General features: G+C 42.1%; 1 protein-coding gene across 1 annotated transcript in view; it reads right to left on the bottom strand.

The window, feature by feature from the left end:
- Nucleotides 1-3,483, bottom strand: part of abcc10 (ATP-binding cassette, sub-family C (CFTR/MRP), member 10) — a 133,504-nt gene extending 130,021 nt beyond the window's left edge. Inside the window, exons 1-2 of the mRNA XM_043675575.1 lie at nt 2,684-3,483; nt 2,312-2,504 (exon numbers count right to left, since the gene is read on the bottom strand). Of these exons, the coding sequence (XP_043531510.1) occupies nt 2,312-2,472 (161 nt within the window). The 5' untranslated portion in view covers nt 2,473-2,504; nt 2,684-3,483. The remainder of the gene's footprint in view (nt 1-2,311; nt 2,505-2,683) is intronic.
- Nucleotides 3,484-20,679: the final 17,196 nt, after the last annotated feature.

Raw genomic sequence — 20,679 nt, 5'->3', positions numbered from 1 at the left:
TATAATTTGGCCCTTAAAGGAAAAAAAATAGTAAACATCTCCAGTTAAGGTTGTAAGTTTGTTTGCTGAGGTGGAGGGTTTGTTTTCAGATGTTCCATCACCAGGTTAGGTAACATAATCAGTGAGCCTCTGGTGAAGCACTGTGGTTGTCCCACTTTCTAGTTGTGTGTCTTGATAATGGAGTCAAAGAGTCATAGAGATGTACAGCACGAAACAGACCCTTCGGTCCAACCCGTCCATGCCGACCAGATATCCCAACCCAATCTAGTCCCACCTGCCAGCACCCGGCCCATATCCCTCCAAACTCTTCCTATTCATATTCCCATCCAAATGCCTCTTAAATGTTGCAATTGTACCAGCCTCCCCACTTCCTTTGGCAGCTCATTCCATACACATACCACCCTCTGAGTGAAAAAGTTGCTCCTTAGGTCTCTTTTATATCTTTCCGCTCTCACCCTAAACCTATGCCCTCTAGTTCTGGACACCCCCAACCCAGGGAAAACACTTTTATTTATCCCATCTATGCCCCTCATGATTTTATAAATCTCTATTAAGGTCATTCCTCAGCCTCTGACACTCCAGGGAAAACAGCCCCAGCCTGTTCAGCCTCTCCCTATAGCTCAAATCCTCCAACCCTGGCAACATCCTTGTAAATCTTTTCTGAACCCTTTCAAGTTTCACAACATCCTTCTGATAGGAAGGAGACTAGAATTGCACGCAGTATTCCAAAAGTAGCCTAACCAACGTTCAGTATAGCAGCAACATGACCTCCCAACTCCTATACTCAATGCTCTGACAATAAAGGAAAGCAAACCAAACACCTTCTTCATTATCCTATCTACCTGCGACTCCACTTTCAAGGAGCTATGAATCTGCACTCCAAGGTTTCTTTGTTCAGCAACATTCCCTAGGACCTTATCATTAAGTGTATAAGTCCTGCTAAGATTTGTTTTTCCAAAACGCAGCACCTTGCATTTATCTAAATTAAACTCCATCTGCCTCTCCTCAGCCCATTGATCCATCTGATCAAGATCCTGTTGTAATCTGAGATAACTTTCTTCACTGTCCAAATCTCAATCTCAAACAAGCGGACACAACACACCCAGGAACTCTAACCACACTACCATATATCAAAGGCATCTCGGAGGTGACTACCAGACTACTCTGACCCCTTAGCATCATGGTAGCCCATAAACCTACCAACACTCTGAAACAGCTATTGACGAACCCAAAGGACCCTGTAAAAACAAACAGCAAAACTAAAGTCATTTACAAAATACCCTGCAAGGACTGTAACAAACACTACATCGGACAGACTGGCAGGAAACTAGCCACCAGGATACACAAACACCAACTAGCCACCAAAAGACAAAGCCAGCTATCACAAGTATCCTTACATACACACAAAAAAAGGCTACAGACCACTTCAACTGGGACAACACATACATCCTAGGACAGGTGAAACAGAGACACACACGGGAATTCCTAAAGACCTGGCGTTCCAACCGGATCTCCATGAATAAACACATTGATCTGGTCCCCATTTATCAACCTCTGAGGAAAAGAACCAGAAATGGTATCACCCACTTTAACAGACCAAGAGATGTAAATAGAAAGCTGGACAGAACACCAGCGCTTCACTGGTGGCTCACGTTTGATGTTACCTAGCATGGTGACAAAACATCTGAGAACAAACCTACCAGCTTAGCAAGCAAAATTACAAGCCAAAGCTCAACCTGAGCAAAAATCTTCTCAAAAATCACAACCACCTATAGTTCTTGTTCCTGATTAATAAGCAATAACGGTCTTCATGGAAAATGCACTAATGTGCTCAGCAAGAGCACAGAGGATAGAATGGAAAATAGCTATGATGTCCCTTCCACATGTGAATATCCTTCTGGCACAGTGCCAGGTTTCACACAAATAATGGCCACTTAACGTGACACAGAGAGGGAACACAATGCCCAAGAAACTCAGAGCAATCGAGGGAAAAACACAGGTAAGGAACAAGAATACAAGATTTTCATGGGACCAATGCCTAAATTATACTAATCTTGCCCAACTATTTAATACTCTGTCACTGTACAACTTCATTCTCTCAGAACACAACCCCTTTGAACGAACCCTTATAATCTCTGAACAAAAACAAAGTCATCAAATCAAAACATTAAACTCCACACTTGGAATTGATCAACTCAATATACTAGCACAGAATCATGTTTCGGCAATGCATTGGTCGTCACAGGCTCCTACCATGCGCAAGGTCCTTCGTTTGAGACAGAGCAATAACATTGTTGAGAAGTTTACATACCGAGGGGTATTAAGATAGCAGGCGCTGGCAAGAGCCAGAGCTGTGTGCGGCAGTACATTAAGGACGAGTTGAGTGAAGCAATACCCAACACTACCATTGTCCCACACCGGAAATGGGTTAGAACGATCAGTGTCACACAATTCAGCTAGGAAGTCAGCCATACTGGGAGAGAGGTCACAGCATCAGGTAACAACTGGGAAAGGAGAGACAGTACATTAGATAAATAAGGCAAAAAGCACAGATCAGAACAGCTTTACAATAACAACCGTTTGATGAAGGTATTATCTTCTCTCAAAATGAGCACAATTTTTAAGTCAACAAATTTATTTAAATTTTACTATTTCATTGATGGATCAGTGAGCAAATCATCACCCAAATGATGGTACATCCAAGCTGTCAAATCCAATATTCAATTGCATATGGTCCAGTTCATTGATCCAAGTTTGAAGATGTTAACAATTACCAACACCAAGGATTAGTGTTCACAAAAGTCAGACTGAAAACTGACTTTTTCTTGCGCCTGTTGGGAACACACCACGGCCAGCCTGGAACAATACTCAGAGGAAACCTATCTTGCAACAGAGAATGGATAAATCAGGCACTTTCCAAATTCAGCATCACTTTTTGGTGCACAGATTATGACTTAAGTATAAACTTGTCCATGTGCCTCAATCCATTTGGATTGGAATCATTACTAGACAGTGAATTTTGATGTTTCCAACGGAGGAAAGTTTGGATTTTTGCGGTTAGATATGTTTTGGAGTTGATTTGAAACTTTCATGAAAACAGACGAGGGAACAAGCAATACCAACAAATCAGTGAAATAGTGTTTGTGACTGGGGAAATGGTCAGTTTTAAATCATGTAGAGCTTCAGCCTTCTGTTTATTCCCGCCGCCAAATTTGAGTTGATTTCTGGATTCCTCCTTTTGATGGTTTCTGACTGAAATAAAGACATAAAAACACAAGGAGAAATACTCAGCAGGGCAAGCCACATCAATGGACACCAACACAGGGTTAACGCCTCAGGTCCATACAGTAATCATGCTGTTCAGTTTGATTTGAAATAGCCAGCATTAGCAGTGTTTTGTTTTGGTGTTGGTTTTATTGAGTTTGTTTCCGGCAAACTGTCAACCGAGACCCTAACTCCACCCTCCCCCTGACAACGAGGTGCTCCGGCTCCAAGATGGCAGCCTCGGTGTGACAGGCTGAGTCAGGTCTGAGAGCGCCCCCTGTCATCTGGAGGTTGCAAGCTCCACGTGGAAATTCCCTTGTTGGTTGCTATTTCAGACTCCAATCTACCACAACTCCACTCTTATATTGATGGGGATCAGTTAGCTCACTGAACAAAACAAAAATAAAGCACTGCAGATGCTGAAATCAGATACAAAACTACAAACTGCTGGAAAAAAAACTCAGCAGGTCTGGCAGCAACCGTGGAGGGAAAGAAGAATTTACATGTCAGGTTCAGTGACCCCTCCTCAAAACTAATTTTAGCTAAGAGAAAGTTGTCATGTATGCTAAAAATAGGGTGGAGAGAGGTCTACTGTATTCACTGCTCACAATGTGGTCTCCTCTACACGAAGGAAATGAAATGCAGACTGACCGCTTTGCAGAACATCTACATTCTATAATGACCCAGAGTTTTCTATTGCCAGCCACTTCATAATCCAATCCTGTTTTCTGGCCAACATCTCTGTCTAAAGCTTGCAACAGTGCTCCAGTGAAACCCAGTCCAAGCGAGAAGAACAACAACACATTTTCTGCTTGAGAAGCCTGTAACCTTCTGGACTCAATATCGACTTCAATAACTTTAGAGCCGTAGCACCTTCTCATATGTCCTTACCCTAAACCCCACACCATACCATGTCACCACATGGGCTGCTTCCACAACTGTCAGATACTAATGGTCCCCATTAGCAGTTATTAATTCTCCCAGGCTGACCTTTACTCATTCCTAATTCTATCCAACTGTTGTTTTCTCTGGGCTCCATTTCCAACTACTGTTTACTCCTCATCCCACCCTATTTTCAGCACACATATCAACTTTTTCACAGTTACAATCAGTTCTGAAAAGGGGTCACTGGACCCAAAATGTTAACTCTACTTTCTCTCCAACGAGATAGAAGTTCAGAGGTATACAGTCCCTTCAGCAGAACTCGTCCATGCTGACCAGGTTTGCTAAAGTGAACTTTGCGTTTGGCCAATTTGTCCAAATGCCTTTTAAATGTTGTAACTGCATCTACCACATCCTCTGGCAGCTCATTCTATATAAGCACCACCCATTATGTAAAAATGTTGCCCCTCAGGTTCCTTTACAACTTTTCCCCTCTCACCTAAAACCTAGAGTCTCGAGCTTTGGACTTCCCGATCCTGGAGGAAACAACCTTGGCTATTCACCTGATCTATGCCCTTTTATAAACCTCTATCAGGTTATCACAGAGACATGGTTACAGGGGGGTCAGGACTGGCAGTTAAACATCCAAGGATTTTCAACTTATCGAAAAGACAGGGAGGTGGGCAGAGGGGGCAGGATTGCCTTGTTAGTTAAGAACAAAATTAAATCTATGGCACTGAATGACATAGTGTCGGATAATGTGGAGTCTGTGTGGGTGGAATTGAGGAACCACAAAGGCAAAAAAACCATAGTGGGAGTTATGTACAGACCTCCTAGCAGTGGTCAGGACCAGGGGCGCAACATGTTACCGGGAAATAGAGAAGGCATATCAGAAAGGCAAGGTCACGGTGATCAGCTAGGGAAGTGGGGCGAGAAATGACAAATGGAGTTTAATATAGGTAAGAGTGAGATCTTATGTTTTGGAATGTCAAATCAAGACAGGAGTTTCATGGTGAATGGTCGGACAAAGGGCCTGTCTCCATGCAGTAGGACTGTATAATCCTATATCCACTGTTTGCATCTCTTATTTGCTTTTTGAATTCAGCTTAGAACTTTGTTTAATCAGCTCAGTTTTCAATTGTACTGTTTACCTGGCATCTGTCATAAGCACACTTTTCATTCTCCATCTTCTTCCTGATATATTTAAGTCATCAAGGGTTCTCTTGCCCTACTTCACTTGGTGGGGATATACTTCAACTCTGCTTGAACGATTCATTCTTAAAAGCTGACTGCTCTGTTCTTAGAGGACAAGCAGGAGGCTGGAAGAACACAGCAAACCAGGCAGCATCAGGAGGTGGAGAAGTTCGCATTTCAGAAGGTTAGACCCAAAGTGTTGACTTCTCCCCTCCTGATGCTGCCTGGCTTGCTGTGTTCTTCCAGCTACCTGCTTGTCTACCTTGGATTCCAGCATCTGCCATTTATTTTTGTATCGAACCATTGCTCTGTCCTTGCCTGCCAACCTTTAATTTCAATTCATCAGAGTTAGATCTATTCTTATCCCATTCAGACCATAAAAAATAAGAACTGGAGTAGTTTCCTTGATCCCTAAAGCCTGCTCCATAATTCAACAGGATCTTGACTGTGTAGGTGTAGGTGTAGGTGTGTACTGTACCTTTAAGAGGGAAAGAAGTTTGCAAGAACTGAGAGAAACACATAGTGTGCTGAAAGATTTAAAAATGTAACATTTGGTTGACACAAATAGCTGGTGCTGTGTTGCAATGGAACAAAAACAAATTCAAATTCGGCCAATCAGTTTAAATTATGCCCCAGATACCAAAATCCAATTGAATTTGAATTTTACTGTTTGGGATGACATCAAACCAATGAAATGATCTGGTATTTGGGTTACAAAATTGGACATTTTGAACAGTTAGGGGGAGAACAGCAACGAGTGCCAACAAACAGACTGCAAGCCGAATAGCTCTCTGAAAGGTACTTGTCCACAAGAAATTTATGCAACAGAACACCAAAGTCGACCTGGAGAAATTGACAGAAAAAGATCAACATTTGAAGACTATACCTGGATTTGAAATTGATTTTGCCCTAAATTTAAGACTACATATAGGTACCACTTCAAAACCCTGGAGAAGTACCAATGACACTGTTTGAGATCTATTCCCCGCATGAGCTGGGAGGACTGGTGAACCGATTGGGAAGCCATGCCCATTTTGGCTCAGTCCACAACATTCTCGCAACTGGACAGGAACCTCAGTTTAAGTCCAACTCCAAACTTTGAGTACAAATATCAGAGATAATATTTCAGATGAGTGCAACACTGTGAGATGTGATATCTTTCAGCTGAGATGCTTAACCAAGGTCTTATATGGGGCCAAGGCTGAGCAAGACCTCAGATAGATGGAGACAAAAATGACAAGAAAATGTTTTGAAGAATAGCAGGTCAGTTACTTTGATATCCAGGTCAATATTTATCCCTCAACTGTCATTACATAAACAGATGATCTAGTTGTCAGAACAGTTCTGTTGTGGAACCTTGCCATCCACAAGTAAGCCATCACGCTTCTGACATTACAACAGGGACTGCACTGCAAATAGCATATCACGGAGTGTAAAGTCCCTGGTTCTTGGTGAGATGTACAAGGTGTTAGCTAAATGCAAGTCCTTCTTTTCCCTCTGTCTGTTGTCCTGGTAATCTGGCTGATTAATGACATGAGGGATGGCCACATAAACACAGATTGTTTTCACTGCAAAAGCACAGTGGCCCTTGGACACACTACTTTGATGATGAAAGGTATTCTACCTTTCGCCTAAACCTGAATTCCTGCTGGAAAATATAATCTGGAACAGAATTAATACTCTGATCGACACTGTTCCTCTCATGCATTTCCTGGTAGCCAGTTGCATTTTATCACTGACAGATATGAGATATCAGGTCATCCTTTTGCATTCAGAGAACAGAGAGGATGAAAGGCAGAAACATACAACCATGGAAAAGTTCAGCACAGACAAAGGCCATGTGACCCGCCTTGCCTATGCCAGTACTGAGAAAGCAATGCCATTGGTCCTGCTCCTCTGCTGTTTCCCTATAGCCCTGTATATTTTGACCCCTTTAAGTAGCCTTTTGATAGTTACTTCTGAATTTGTTTCCACCATTCTTTAAGGCAGTGCATCCCAGATAACACTTGAATAAGTGTAAAGTATTGCAGATGCTGGAAATCTGAACCAAACAGAAAATGCTGGAGAAACTCAGCAGATCTGGCAACATCTGTGGAGAGAAGCAGCATTAATGTATCTGAAGAACTCCAAATAACCGTCACACCAGATTCAATATGTTAACTCCATTTCTCTCTCCACAGATGCTGCCAGACCCTCTGAGCTTCTGCAGCATTCTTTGTCACCTCAGATAACAATTCACAACATTAAAAAAACCCGACAAATAAGCAATGTCATCTTGACAAATCAACTGTATTACACTAGCTATCAGTTACTTTACTAATTTCCTTTGATCAAGTTTTTCCCAAAACATTAGGGATATCTCTGCCTTTCCAAACTTTGATGTGGAGGAGCCGGTATTGGACTGAGGTGTACAAAGTTACAAATCACAAAACACCAGGTTGTAGTCCAACAGGTTTAACAGTTCTTCCAAATAAACCAGTGGGACTATAATCAGGTTTGTGTGATTTGTAACTTTTTCCAAACTTCACCACCCGATTATATAAATCTATAATAAGCATAGTCAATGGAAATGGAGCACTTACCTGACATCAAACAGTCAGCTTCTCGAGAAAACCCATATGACCTTTTACCTTTAAAGTAATGTTAATAAGACTTACTGTTGCACATTGATCTTTTATTGATGACAAACTGATAACTGCCAGCAATAAATCATAGCCAGGCTATAAGTGTGAAGCTAATGATTATTTGAAGTTAGCACCCTAATACTTCAGCTGTTAACAAGGTTTAACTCACCATATGAAATTGAAAAACTCAGGTTCAAGCCTAGTCTGTGCTGGATTACTTGATTTAAGTCGGATAGCAATAAGACATCAGAACTGCCCTCAAATTTTCACTGTGTGATTAAACAATGTCAGAAGCTTATTGTACAACAAAGTGAAAGCCGGAAAAAGTATGGATAGCAGTGAGAGACTACTGAATAAGTTTCAGAAAAGTGGATTCAATGGAATGATAGCCCTGCAAACAGTTGATGCCTTTTGCATGGAAAGAGAGCAAACTTGCAAAAAATGCTCTACCATGAAATTTAAAACATGACTTCATAAACTGTACATTTTTTGGTAATCAGGCAACTCAGCATGATGTATCATTTAGTATTTGCTGAAAAATAAAACAGGTTTTTGAATCTTTTCACTTTTTTAATTTTCTTCATTCAGGAGATGAGGAGCAGACTTTACTGCTCAGCTTGACTTGCTTTTGAGGAACTGCTGGTCAGCTGCCTTGCTGAACCACTGTAGTTCATTAGTGTGTGTTGACCCACATACCCTCAGGGAGGGAGCTCCAGAATTTTGACCGAGCAAGATGGAAGGAATGACAATATACTTCCAAGTCAGGATGGTGAGTGGCATGGAGGGGAACTTGAAAGTAATGTGTTGCCGTTGCCTTCTGCCCTTGTCAATCTAGATTGTAGGGGTCATGGGACTGGATGATGCTCTCTGTGGAGCCTTGGTAAATCTCTGCAATGCGTCTTATAAATGGTACACACTGCTGTACTGAATGTTGATGTTGGAGGGAGTGGATGTTTATGGATATGTTGCTAATTAAGGATGGCATGGGACCTCAGTGGTTAGGGACCTGGGTTCAATTCCAACCTCAGATGATTGTCTGTGTGGAGTTTGCACATTCTCCCTGTATCTTTGTGGGTTTCCTCCGGTTGCTCCGGTCTCCTCCTACAATGCAAAGATGTGCAGGTCAGGTGGCTTGGTCAAGCTAAATTGCCCATAGCTTTCAGTATGGGGCAAATATTGGGTAGGGGAATGGGTCTGGGTGAGTTACTCTTCTGAGGGTCAGTGTGGACTTGTTAGGCTGAAGGGCCTGTTTCCACACTGTAGGGATCCTCGTTCTAATGCTGAGCAGACTACCTTGTTTGGGATAAAGTGAAGCTTCCTGAGTGTTGCTGGACTCATCCAGACAAGTGAGGAGTATTTTATTGCATTCCAGATGTGTGCCTTGTTGATAATGGACCAGCTTTGGAGAGTCGGGAGATGAGTTACTTGTCACAGTATTGCTAGTTCTGACCTGATCTTGTAGACATTGTATTTATAAGGCTGGTCCAGTTCAGTGTCTGCTCAATGATAACGCCAGGGTATCGTTAGTGAAGGATCCAGTGAAGGCAACACCACTAAATGTCAAGGGCATTGGTTAGATTCTCTCTCTTGCTGGAGATGGTAATTGCCTGACACTTGTGTGATGCGCATGTTACTTGGCTATAATAAGCCCAAACTTGGATAAAGTCCATATTTTGCCAATTGTACACAGAACAGTACAGCATAGGAACAGGCTTCAGCCCACCATGTCTGTGCCAACATGGTCATGGACATGAACCTTTTCAGTATCTGTGGAGTCACAAATGGTGCCAGACATTGTGCAACATGAACATTCTAACTTCTGACCTTATAATGGTGGGAGATCAATGAAGAAGCATCTTAGGATGGTTGGGTCTTGCAGACTATCCTTTGGAACTCCTGCAGAAATTCGTGAAGCTGAAATGATTGACCTCCAACCAGTATAACCACCTTCCGTCATTATAGGTATGACTCAGATCAGCAGAGAGATTTCCAGCAGAATCCCATTAACCCTAATTTTGAAAGGTTTCTTTATTACATTTGACTTTGATATCAAGAGTAGTCACATTCATTTCACCTCAGGAGTTTCACTATTCTGTCCATAATTGAACTAATGTTGGGAGTGTTTTAGAAATCAGCAAAGGGGCACTAAGATGTTAGTAAGTGGGGAAAAAGAGAATATGAAAGTAAATTATCCATAAATATACAAATATTTCTGAGTAAGAGCTTTCAAAAAGAAGAGAGCAGCTAAAGTAAACATTGGTCAATTATTGGAAAACCCATCTGGTTCACTCATTCCTATAGGAAGGGAAGCTGTTGTCCCTACCTGTTATGGCCGACATGTGACTCCAGACCTTTAGTAACATGTTTGACTCTTGACTTCTCTCTGGGCAGTTAGGGACGGGCAATAAATGCTGGCCTAGCCAGTTATGCCCATATCCTGTGAATTTTTTTTTAATAAATAAAGGAGAGACAGGAGAAATTGATCATGGGGATCGAGGGAATGGCAAAGGCACTGAATGAATATTTTTTGACTTCCTTCATGGTAGAAGAGACAAGTTTCCTATTAGAAACAAATAATAACTAAGTGACCTAAAAAAAGTAAGAACATTAAAACAATAGAGAAAAAGTATTCAAAACATTTGAACTTACAGGACTAAAATTGAACAAATGCCCAGATTTTGGTGATCTTTGTCTTAGTCTTCCCTTGTTTAAGGTAAAATCGATTATCTGAATAATCAATTATCCAAATGAAATAGTGCCCACCCATCTTATTTGGAAAGTCAAGGTTCCTCTGTATCAAGTTAAACAAACTGTTAAATGCTGCAAATATTCAGAGTTACATGAGAGGAATCTTCCACAAGCAGGATGCTGTTGTCAATCTGAAACTAACCCTTTGTGTTCATCATATACATAACCAATATAGATGAGAATGTGGGAGTTGATAACTAAGTTTATGAATGAAAGAAAGATTTGCCAAGTGGTTGACAGTGAGGAAGAAGGTTTTGGGTTACAGGAGGATAGAGACAGATTGGTCAGAACAGCAGACTAGTAGTTTCAAGTTCGACCTTCCAAAATGCATAGTGTTAGCCATTTCTGCCCTGGGAAAAAGTCTCTGGCTATCAACTCTATCTATGCCTCTCATTATCTTGTACACCTCAATTAGGTCCCCTCTCTTCCTTCTTTTTTCCAATGGAATAAGTCCGAGCTCAGTCAACCTCTCCTCGTAAGATAAGCCCTCCATTCCAGGCAACATCCTGGGTAAACTTCCTCTGAACCCTCTCTAAAGCATCCACATCTTTCCTATAATCGGGCGACCAGAACTGGACACAGTGTTCCAAGTGCAGTCTAACCAAAGTTTTATAGAGCTGCAACAAGATCTCACGGCTCTTAAACTCAATTCCCCTGTTAATGAAAGCCAAAACACCATATACTTTCTTAACAACCCTGTCCACTTGGGTGGCAATTTTAAGGGATCTATGTACCTGCACACCAAGATCCCTCTGTTCCTCCACACTGCCAAGAATCCTATCCTTAATCCTGTACTCAACTTTCAAGTTCGACCTTCCAAAATGCATCACCTCGCATTTTTCCAGGTTGAACTCCATCTACCACCTCTCAGTCCATCTCTGCATCCTGTCAATGTCCCGCTGCAGCCTACAACAGCCCTCTATTCTGTCAACAACACCTCCAACCTTTGTGTCATCTGCAAACTTGCTGACCCATCCTTCAATGCCTTCATCCAAGTCATTAATAAAAATTACAAACAGTAGAGGCCCAAGGACAGAGCCCTGTGGAACACCACTCACCACTGACTTCCAGGCAGAATATTTTCCTTCCACTACCACTCGCTGCCTTCTGTCGACCAGCCAATTCTGTATCCAGACAGCTAGATTTCCCTGTATCCCATTCCTCCTGACCTTCTGAACAAGCCTACCATGGGGAACCTTATCAAAGGCCTTGCTGAAGTCCACATATACCACATCCACCGCTCGACCCTCATCAACTTGTCTAGTAACATCCTCAAAGAACTCAATAAGATTTGTGAGGCATGACCTGCCCCTCACAAAGCCGTGTTGACTGCATTTAATCAAGCCATGCTCTTCCAGATGGTCATAAATCCTATCCCTCAGAATCCTTTCGAACACCTTGCAGTCGACAGACGTGAGACTGACTGGTATATAATTGCCGGGGATTTCCCTATTTCCTTTCTTGAAGAGAGGAATTACATTTGCCTCCCTCCAGTCCTCAGGTACGACTCTGGTGGAGAGCGAGGATGCAAAGATATTTGCAAGTGGCGAAGCAATCACATTTCTCGCTTATCAAAGCAGCCGAGGACAAATCTGGTCTGGCCCTGGCGACTTGTCAATCTTAATGTTTGTCAAAAGTTTCAGCACATCGGCTTCCTCAATCTCTATCTGTTCCAGCATGCACACCTGCTCCTCCATGGTTTCATTCACTACAAGGTCCTTTTCTTTAGTAAAGACAGAAGCAAAAAACTTATTTAGGGCTTCCCTACCTCCTCAGCCTCTATACACAAGTTCCCTATGCTATCCCTGATCAGCCCTACTCTTTCTTTGACCATTCTCTTATTCCTCACATAAGTGTAAAATGCCTTTGTGTTCTCCCTAATCCATTCTGCCAAGCCTTTCTCGTGCCCCCTCCTGGCTCTCCTCAGACCATTTTTAAGCTCCTTCCTTGCCTGCCTGTAATCCTCTAGAGCTGAGCTTGACCCTAGCTTCCTCCACCTTATGTAAGCTGCCTTCTTTCTTTTGACGAGAAGCTCCACCGCTCTCGTCATCCAAGGTTCCTTTATCTTACCCCTTCTTGCCTGTCTCAGAGGGACATATTTATGCATCATTCGCAACAACTGTTCCTTAAACAGTCTCCACATGTCAATAGTGCCCTTTCCATAGAACAATTGCTCCCAGTCCATGCTTCCCAACTCACGTCTGATAGCATCATAGTTTCCTTTTCCCCAATTAAACATCCTCCTATTGTGCCTGCTTCTCTCCTTCTCCATAGCTATGTAGAATGTGAGACAGTTGTGGTCACTATCACCAAAATGCTCTCCCACCGCAAGATCTGACACCTGCCCTGGCTCATTGCCGAGCACCAAATTCAAAATGGCCTCTCCCCTCGTCAGCCTGTCAAAGTACTAAGTTAGGAAACCCTCCTGAACACACCTTACAAAAACAGCTCCTTCCAAACCATCTGCTCGAAGGAGGTTCCCATCAATATTGGGAAAGTTAAAGTCACCCATTATAACAACCCTACTACATTCACACGTTTCCAAAATCTGCTGACCTGTTTTCTTCAATCTCCCTGCTGCTATTGGGGGGCCTGTCGTAAACCCCTAACGAGGTGACTGCTCCCTTACTGTTCCTAACTTCCACCCATACTAACTCAGTAAGTAGACCCTCCTCGACAATGGTAACTTCTGTAGCTGTGATACCCTCTCTAATTAGCAGTGCTCCACCCCCTCCTCTTTTTTCCCTGACAAATGAGAAGTGATGCACTGTGGAAGAAGAAACAAAACAAGTGAATACTTAATAAATGGCAAGACACTGGAAAATTCAAAGGAACAAAGGGATAGGATGTTTGTCACAGCTCCCTGATGGAAGCAGAACAGGCTAAGGCAGCAGAAGGGACACTTGCCTTTATCAGTCGAGGCATGGATTATGAGAGCAGGGAGGTTGCGTTCGAGATATACACGATTTTGGTTAAGCCACAGCTGAAGGACTGTCTGATTTTCTGGTTCATTTGGAAAGTTGAGATTGCACTCGAGGGAGTGCAGAGGAGATTTCCCAGGATGCTACAGGGATGGAGCATTTCAGCAGTGAAGAGAGGCTGGATAAGCTTGGGTTGTTTTCTCTGAAGCAGAGAAAGTTGAGGGGAGACCTCTTGGAGATGTATACAATATGATGCAAGGGGCATCATTTTAAGATGAAAGTTTTAGAGGGAATTTGAAAAGAGAGTTCTTTTTCACCGAAGGATGGTGGCTGTCCAGAATGCACTGCCTGGGAACATAGCTAAGGTGGCTCATCTCACCATCTTTAAAAAGTATTTAGATGAGCATTTAAAATGTAGCTACATTCAAGACAATTGACCTAGTGCTGGAACATGGGACTAGTTTAGACTTAGTGTAGCTTTAACAGTACAGACTTGATGGGTGAAGGACCTCACCTGTACTGCACAATTCTTAATTCTTATCATCTCAGATTAGTTGTGATTCCATGATTGGCTAATAATCATTGCACAATCAATCAAGCTCACAACATGATTCATTTACAATTGCTCAACCAACATATTTTCACAAGCAGAGATTCATTCTCTGCAGGTAGAAGAAATGTGTTCAAGTTTTTTGTGTATTTTTTAATTATCTGACAGTTGGGGAGCCTTAGTTTTTTTATTGTTTTCAAATGGCAATGCCTCAGCTAATTTGAGTTGACTTGGCTGTTAATGTCTTTTCTCCCACTGCAAAAACTGTTGTGATTGTTTTGAGTTTTGCTTTCTTGCATTTGTCCTAAAGAATATAAAGCAAAATCTTTAAGCAACTCTGTTTTTACAGTCATAGAGATGTACAGCACGGAAACAGACCCTTCAGTCCAACCCGTCCATGCTGACCAGATATCCCAACCCAATCTAGTCCCACCTGCCAGCACCCAGCCCATATCCCTCCAAACCCTTCCTATTCATATACCCATCCAGATGCCTTTTAAATGTTGCGATTGTACCAGCCTCCCCCACTTCCTCTGGCAGCTCATTCCGTACACACACCACCCTCTACCTGAAAAAGTTGCCCTTTAGGTCCCTTTTAGATCTTTCCTCTCTCACCCTAAACCTATGCCCTCTAGTTCTGGACTCCACCATCCCAAGGAAAAGATTTTGTTTATTTATCCTATCCATGCCCCCCATGATATAAACCTCTGTAAGGTCACCCCTCAGCCTCCAATGCTCCAGGAAAAATAGCCCCAGCCTGTTTAGCCTCTCCCTATAGCTCAAATCTTCCAACTCTGGCATCATACTTGCAAATCTTTTCTGAACTCATTCAAGTTTCACAACATCCTTCCAATAGGAAGGAGACCAGAATTGCACACAATATTCCTAACCAATGTCCTGTACATCCACAACATGACCTCCCAACTTCTGTACTCAATGCTCTGACCAATAAAAGAAAGCATACCAAATGCCTACTTCACTATCTTATCAACCTGCAATGTTACTTTCAAGGAACTATGAACCTGCACTCCAAGGTCTCATTGTTCAGCAACAAGCAATATTAGTATCGCGTTAAATTAAAGGGAAAGTAGGGGATATTTTGAAATTGTGTTCAGGAGACCTTTCTTGACTCGTACATCTTGTTCCAACCAGGAACGAGGCATTACTGGATCTTTGCATTGTTAGAATCTGGATTATTAAGTAAAGTACATTGACAGAAATAGATTTTAATCATTAAGGGAGTCAAGGGTTAGGGAGAAAAGGCAGGAAAGTGGAGTTGAGAATTTTCAGATCAGCAACGATCTCATTGAATAGTGGAGGAGACTCAATGGGTTGAAGATCCACTTTAGCTCCTATGTCTTATGGTCTTACTCCCCAGCTTCATTCTCTAAGGGACCTACGTTCACTTTGGCTTCCCTTTTCCTTTTTATATACTTAAAAAAGGTCTAGCTGGTCATCTTGATATTACTTGCATATCAGAGTCATAAAGTCATAGAGATGGAAACAGACCCTTCAGTCCAACCCGTCCATGTCCGACCAGATATCCCAACCCAATCTATTCCCACCTGCCAGAACCCGGCCCATATCCCTCCAAACCCTTCCCGTTCGTATACCCATCCAGATGCCTTTTAAATGTTGCAATTGTACCAGCCTCCACCACTTCCTCTGGCAGCTCATTCCATACACGCCCCTTAGGTCTCTTTTATATCTTTCCCCTTTCACCCTAAACCTATGCCCTCTAGTTCTGGACTCCCCCACCCCAGGGAAAAGACCTTGTCTATTTATCCTATCCATGCCCCTCATAATTTTGTAAACCTCTATAAGGTCACCCCTCAGCCTCTGACGCTCCAGGGAAAACAGCCCCAGCCTGATCAGCCTCTCCCTATAGCTCAAATCCTCCAACACTGGTAACATCCTGTAAATCTTTTCTGAATCCTTTCAAATTCTACAACATCCTTCCAGTTTATTTTCTCCCTTTTTTTTGGTTGCCTTTGTTGGTTTTTTCAATTTTCCTAATCATCTGGCTTTTCACTGATCCTCTGGCTTTTCTGCTACATCTATACTTTTTCTTTCAATTTGATGCTGTCCTTAACTCCCCTGGAGAACAAGAGTTGGCTTATTCCCCTCCTAGAATCCTTCTTCCTCAGTGGAATACAACTTTGCTGTGAGCCAGGAACTAATTTCTTAAATGTTTGCCACTGTTCCTCAAATGTATTCCCAGCTAAACTCTTTTTCTAGTCCACTCCAGCCAGCTCTACCCTTGTTCCTTTGGAATTATCCTTATTTAAATTTAGCGACTCAAGTTCCTCCCTCTCAAATTGAAATGCTAAATTTGACCATGTTATAGTCACTGTTTTCATGGGGATCTTTCACTCTGACATCATTTACTACACCTGCCTCATTACACATCACCATATTCAAAACAAATCAAACAGATTTACAACATACTGTTCGAGGAAGCTGTCCCAAACAGACTCTATTAAATTTTCCTCACGGCCTCCTCTGTCAATCTGGCTGTCACAATCTACACAAAGATTAAATTCACCGATGGTTAATGTACTGCCTTTGTTACATACTTATTTCCTGACTTATTATCTGCTCCACTGTATAGATACAATTTGTGGGCCTATAGATTACTCCAAATCTAATGCCTTTCTTCCCTTATTATTCCTCCCTTTCACTCGTACAGGTTTGATGTACAAGATAATTTCATGCCATTGTACTAAATATGCTACCTGAGTACTCATTCCTTTTCTTGTCCTTTCAAAGAGTAACATCCTACGAAAAATTAGATTCCAACTTTGATCACCTTGTAACCATGCCTCTGTAAAAGCTACAAGAGGATACTCATTAACCTGTATTTGTGCAGTAAATCAATCTATTTTGTTCTAAACACTATACTAATTCAAGTAAAGAGCCATTAATTTCATTTTTTTATAATTTTTTTCCCTGTTGACTTGATTTAATGCTGTTTCTCTATGTTTGTATACACTGTCTGTTCCTATAGTTGCCATGTAATTCTGCCACAAACAAAAGCAGAAATTGCTGGAAAAACTCAGCAGGTTTGGCAGCATCTGTGCAGAGAAATCAGAGTTAACGTTTTGGGTGCAGTGACCCTTCCTCGGAACCGATGGTAGTTCGGAAAACGTTGGTTTTTATGCAGAAGATATGGTGAGGGATAGGTGGCGATAGAGCCCATAGAGAGAGAAGAACTGAGGCAAACAAAGGAGTGGGTAATAGTAAGCCTTGGAAAATGAATAGCTAATGGCGACTATTCGTGGCTAACAATGAGTTGTGTGTGATTGCAGACTATGTGGAATATTGCGTGCAATTCTGGACTCCTTCCTATCTGAAAGATGTTGTGAAACTTGAAAGGGTTCAGAAAAGATTTACAAGGATGTTGCCCGGGTTGGAGGATTTGAGCTATAGCGAGAGGCTGAACAGGCTGGGGCTGCTTTCCCTGGGGCGTCGGAGGCTGTGGGTGACCTTATAGAGTTTTACAAAATTATGAGAGCATGGATAGGATAAATAGACAAAGTCTTTTCCCTGGGATCGGGGAGTCCAGAACTAGAGGGCATAGGTTTAGGGTGAGAGGGGAAAGATATAAAAGAGACCTAAGGGGCAACTTTTTCACGCAGAGGGTGGTACGTGTATGGAATGAGCTGCCAGAGGAAGTGGTGGAGTTTGGTACAATTGCAACATTTAAGAGGTATTTGGATGGGTATATGCATAGGAAGGGTTTGGAGGGATATGGGCCAGGTGCTGTCAGGTGGGATTAGATTGGGTTGGGATATCTGGTCAGCATGGACGGATTGGACCGAAGGGTCTGTTTCCATGATGTACATCTCGATGACTCTATGGCATATGTGATAACAAATTGGAGTGTGTTGCTGCAAAAGCACAGCCAGTCAGGAAGCATCCGAGGTGTAGGAGAATCGACGTTTCGAGCATAAGCTCTTCATCATTCCTGATGAAGAGTTAATGTTCGAAACATCGATTCTCCTGCTCCTCAGATGCTGTCTAACCGGCTGTGCTTTTCCATTGCCACATTCTTTGATTCTGATCTCCAGCACCTGCAGTGGTCACTTTCCCCTGTGTGATAACTAGGCCTAGTGGATGGGGGTTAGGGTAAGGACATAGGAAAAGGTGTCTTAAGCCCTAAAATTGGTGAACTCAATACAGTATTGATTCCAGAAGGCTGCCGAGTTCCCAAGCGATGAATGAGGTACTGTTCTTCCACCTTCCATTCCTCAACATCCCTGTTTCCATTTCTGGGGACAGACTTGCTGCAGTGCTCCAGTGCAGCTAAGTGCAAGAACAACTCTTCATTTCCCATTTTGGAACTCTATAGCCTTCTGGACTCAATACTGAGTTGAACAACTTTAGGGTTTGAGGCACCTTCTCCCTAACCCCAAACTCCACACACCAGTCCTTGTTATCACATGGTCTGCTATTACACACAACCCATTGTTAGCTACTAATTGTCCCCATTAACAGCTATTCACCCTCCTAGCCAGATCATTATCCACTCCTTTGCCTGTCCAAATGTTCTTCTCTCTCTTTGGGCTCTTTCTCCAAGTATCATTTACTCCTTACCCCTGCCCAATCTTTCTTCTGCATAAAAAAATATTTTCTGAGCTACCATCAGTTCTGAGGAAGGGTCACTACACCCGAAATGTTAACTCTGATTTCTCTCCTCGGATGCTGCCAGACCTGCTGAGCTTTTCCAGCAATTTCTCTGACTTCCAACATTCGCAGTTTTTTCATTTTGATGTAATTCTGCCATATGCTCGTGCTTTGTAAACCTCATTTCCTCTCTCCCATACCCACCTCCTTCCCAATAGTTTAAAGCTCTCTACAGCCCTAGTTATTCAATCCACCAAGAAACTGGTCTCAGTGCAGTTCAAGAAGCCCATCCAATAAGAACAGCTCTCTTCTACCCTAGTAATAGTGCCAGTGCCTATGAATTGAAACCCATCCCACAAACACTAATCTTTGAGCCTTGCATTTATATCACTGACTTTATTTAACCCATGCCAGTTTGCCCATGGCTCAGGTGGTAAACTAAAGATTATTAGCCCTGGAGGTACTGCTTTTTATTTCAGCTCCTAATTGTTACGAGTTTTTTCGGAAATCTTCCTTTGTAGTCATGCCAATGTTGTTTGTAAATACTAAATGCTGTCTTAAATAAAACCCTATACCCTAATATTCAGAATAACATAAGTTAAACATTAATCAACAAGCAATTGCAGTTGATGATTAATATACATTACATATTAAATGGCAGATAATTCTGAAACAGATCTTATGAATTGGCTTTGGAGCTAACACAAGATATAGATCACTGAATTCAGTAATAAAGTTCTTCAAAACAATGTCTATTTTATGAAGAACTTCAACTCCTCTATCAGGGTGCAGCTTGACCCCCAGCCAATAACGACGCTCAATTTGGGGAGATGATGGCCTGGTAGTATAATCACTGAATTATTCATTTCGTGGCCCAGTTATTGTTCTGAAGACCCAGGGGTGAATCCTGCATGGCAGATGGTGTATTTGAATCCAGTTAAAAATCACACAACACCAGGTTATAGTCCAACAGGTTTAATTGGAAGCACACTAGCTTTCAGAGCATCGCTCCTTCATCAGGTGATGAAGGAGCATTACTCCAAAATTTAGTGTGTTTCCAATTAAACCTGTTGGACTATAGCCTGGTGTTGTGCGATTTTTAACTTTGTACACCCCAGTCCAACACCGGCCTCTCCAAATCATATTTGAATCCAATAATGGTCCGGAACTAAGAGTCTAATGATTTGTTCAGAAGAATTGGGGACATCTATTCTTTGTGTCAATGGATCGGTGTAAATAAGGTGATTTGTTCACTTGTGGAATGTGTGGCAGTAATTCCAAAGGCTGGAGGCACACATATTTCACAGTGGGATGTCGGATAACTAAAAATTCTGGTTATATCGAAGACTCTTACCAAAACTCATACTCAATAGGAAAACAACTTGTAAATTAATAAACTGAGTGGAATATGCATGTAATAGAACAATCCTGATACATTTTCATGTATACCACACCGAGCAGATTTGAATTTATGAAGCTCAGCTCCCTCATCTTGTCCTTTCTGGGAAGTGAATGTCTCATTCCCCTTACAGGTTGAAAGTTGTAAGATGTTCATGTGCGAGTGAGAGAAGACATTCTTCTGTAAATTACATTCACTGACTGAAGGATTCAAGGGACAGAGAGAGAGACAGACAGACAGGACACCCCTCAATTTAAAGATTAACCCGTTATGGTCTGATTTAAGTGAACACTGGCTTATCATGGATTGAATGTCTGTGTTGTTCTCTGGAGCTTGAGATCCAGCAATGTTATGAATTTAAGTTGCATTTTGGGAATCTAAGATAATTTTAAAAGAAACAGCCATTTTCTAGGACAATGATACTGGACAAGTTAGCTGAGCGATGTGACCCCATGACCTTTCTCGCATGGT

This window comes from Chiloscyllium plagiosum, chromosome 3, assembly GCF_004010195.1.
Source record: "Chiloscyllium plagiosum isolate BGI_BamShark_2017 chromosome 3, ASM401019v2, whole genome shotgun sequence".
Classification (NCBI taxonomy): Eukaryota; Metazoa; Chordata; class Chondrichthyes; order Orectolobiformes; family Hemiscylliidae; genus Chiloscyllium; species Chiloscyllium plagiosum.
This window is presented reverse-complemented; position numbering and strand designations above follow the sequence as displayed.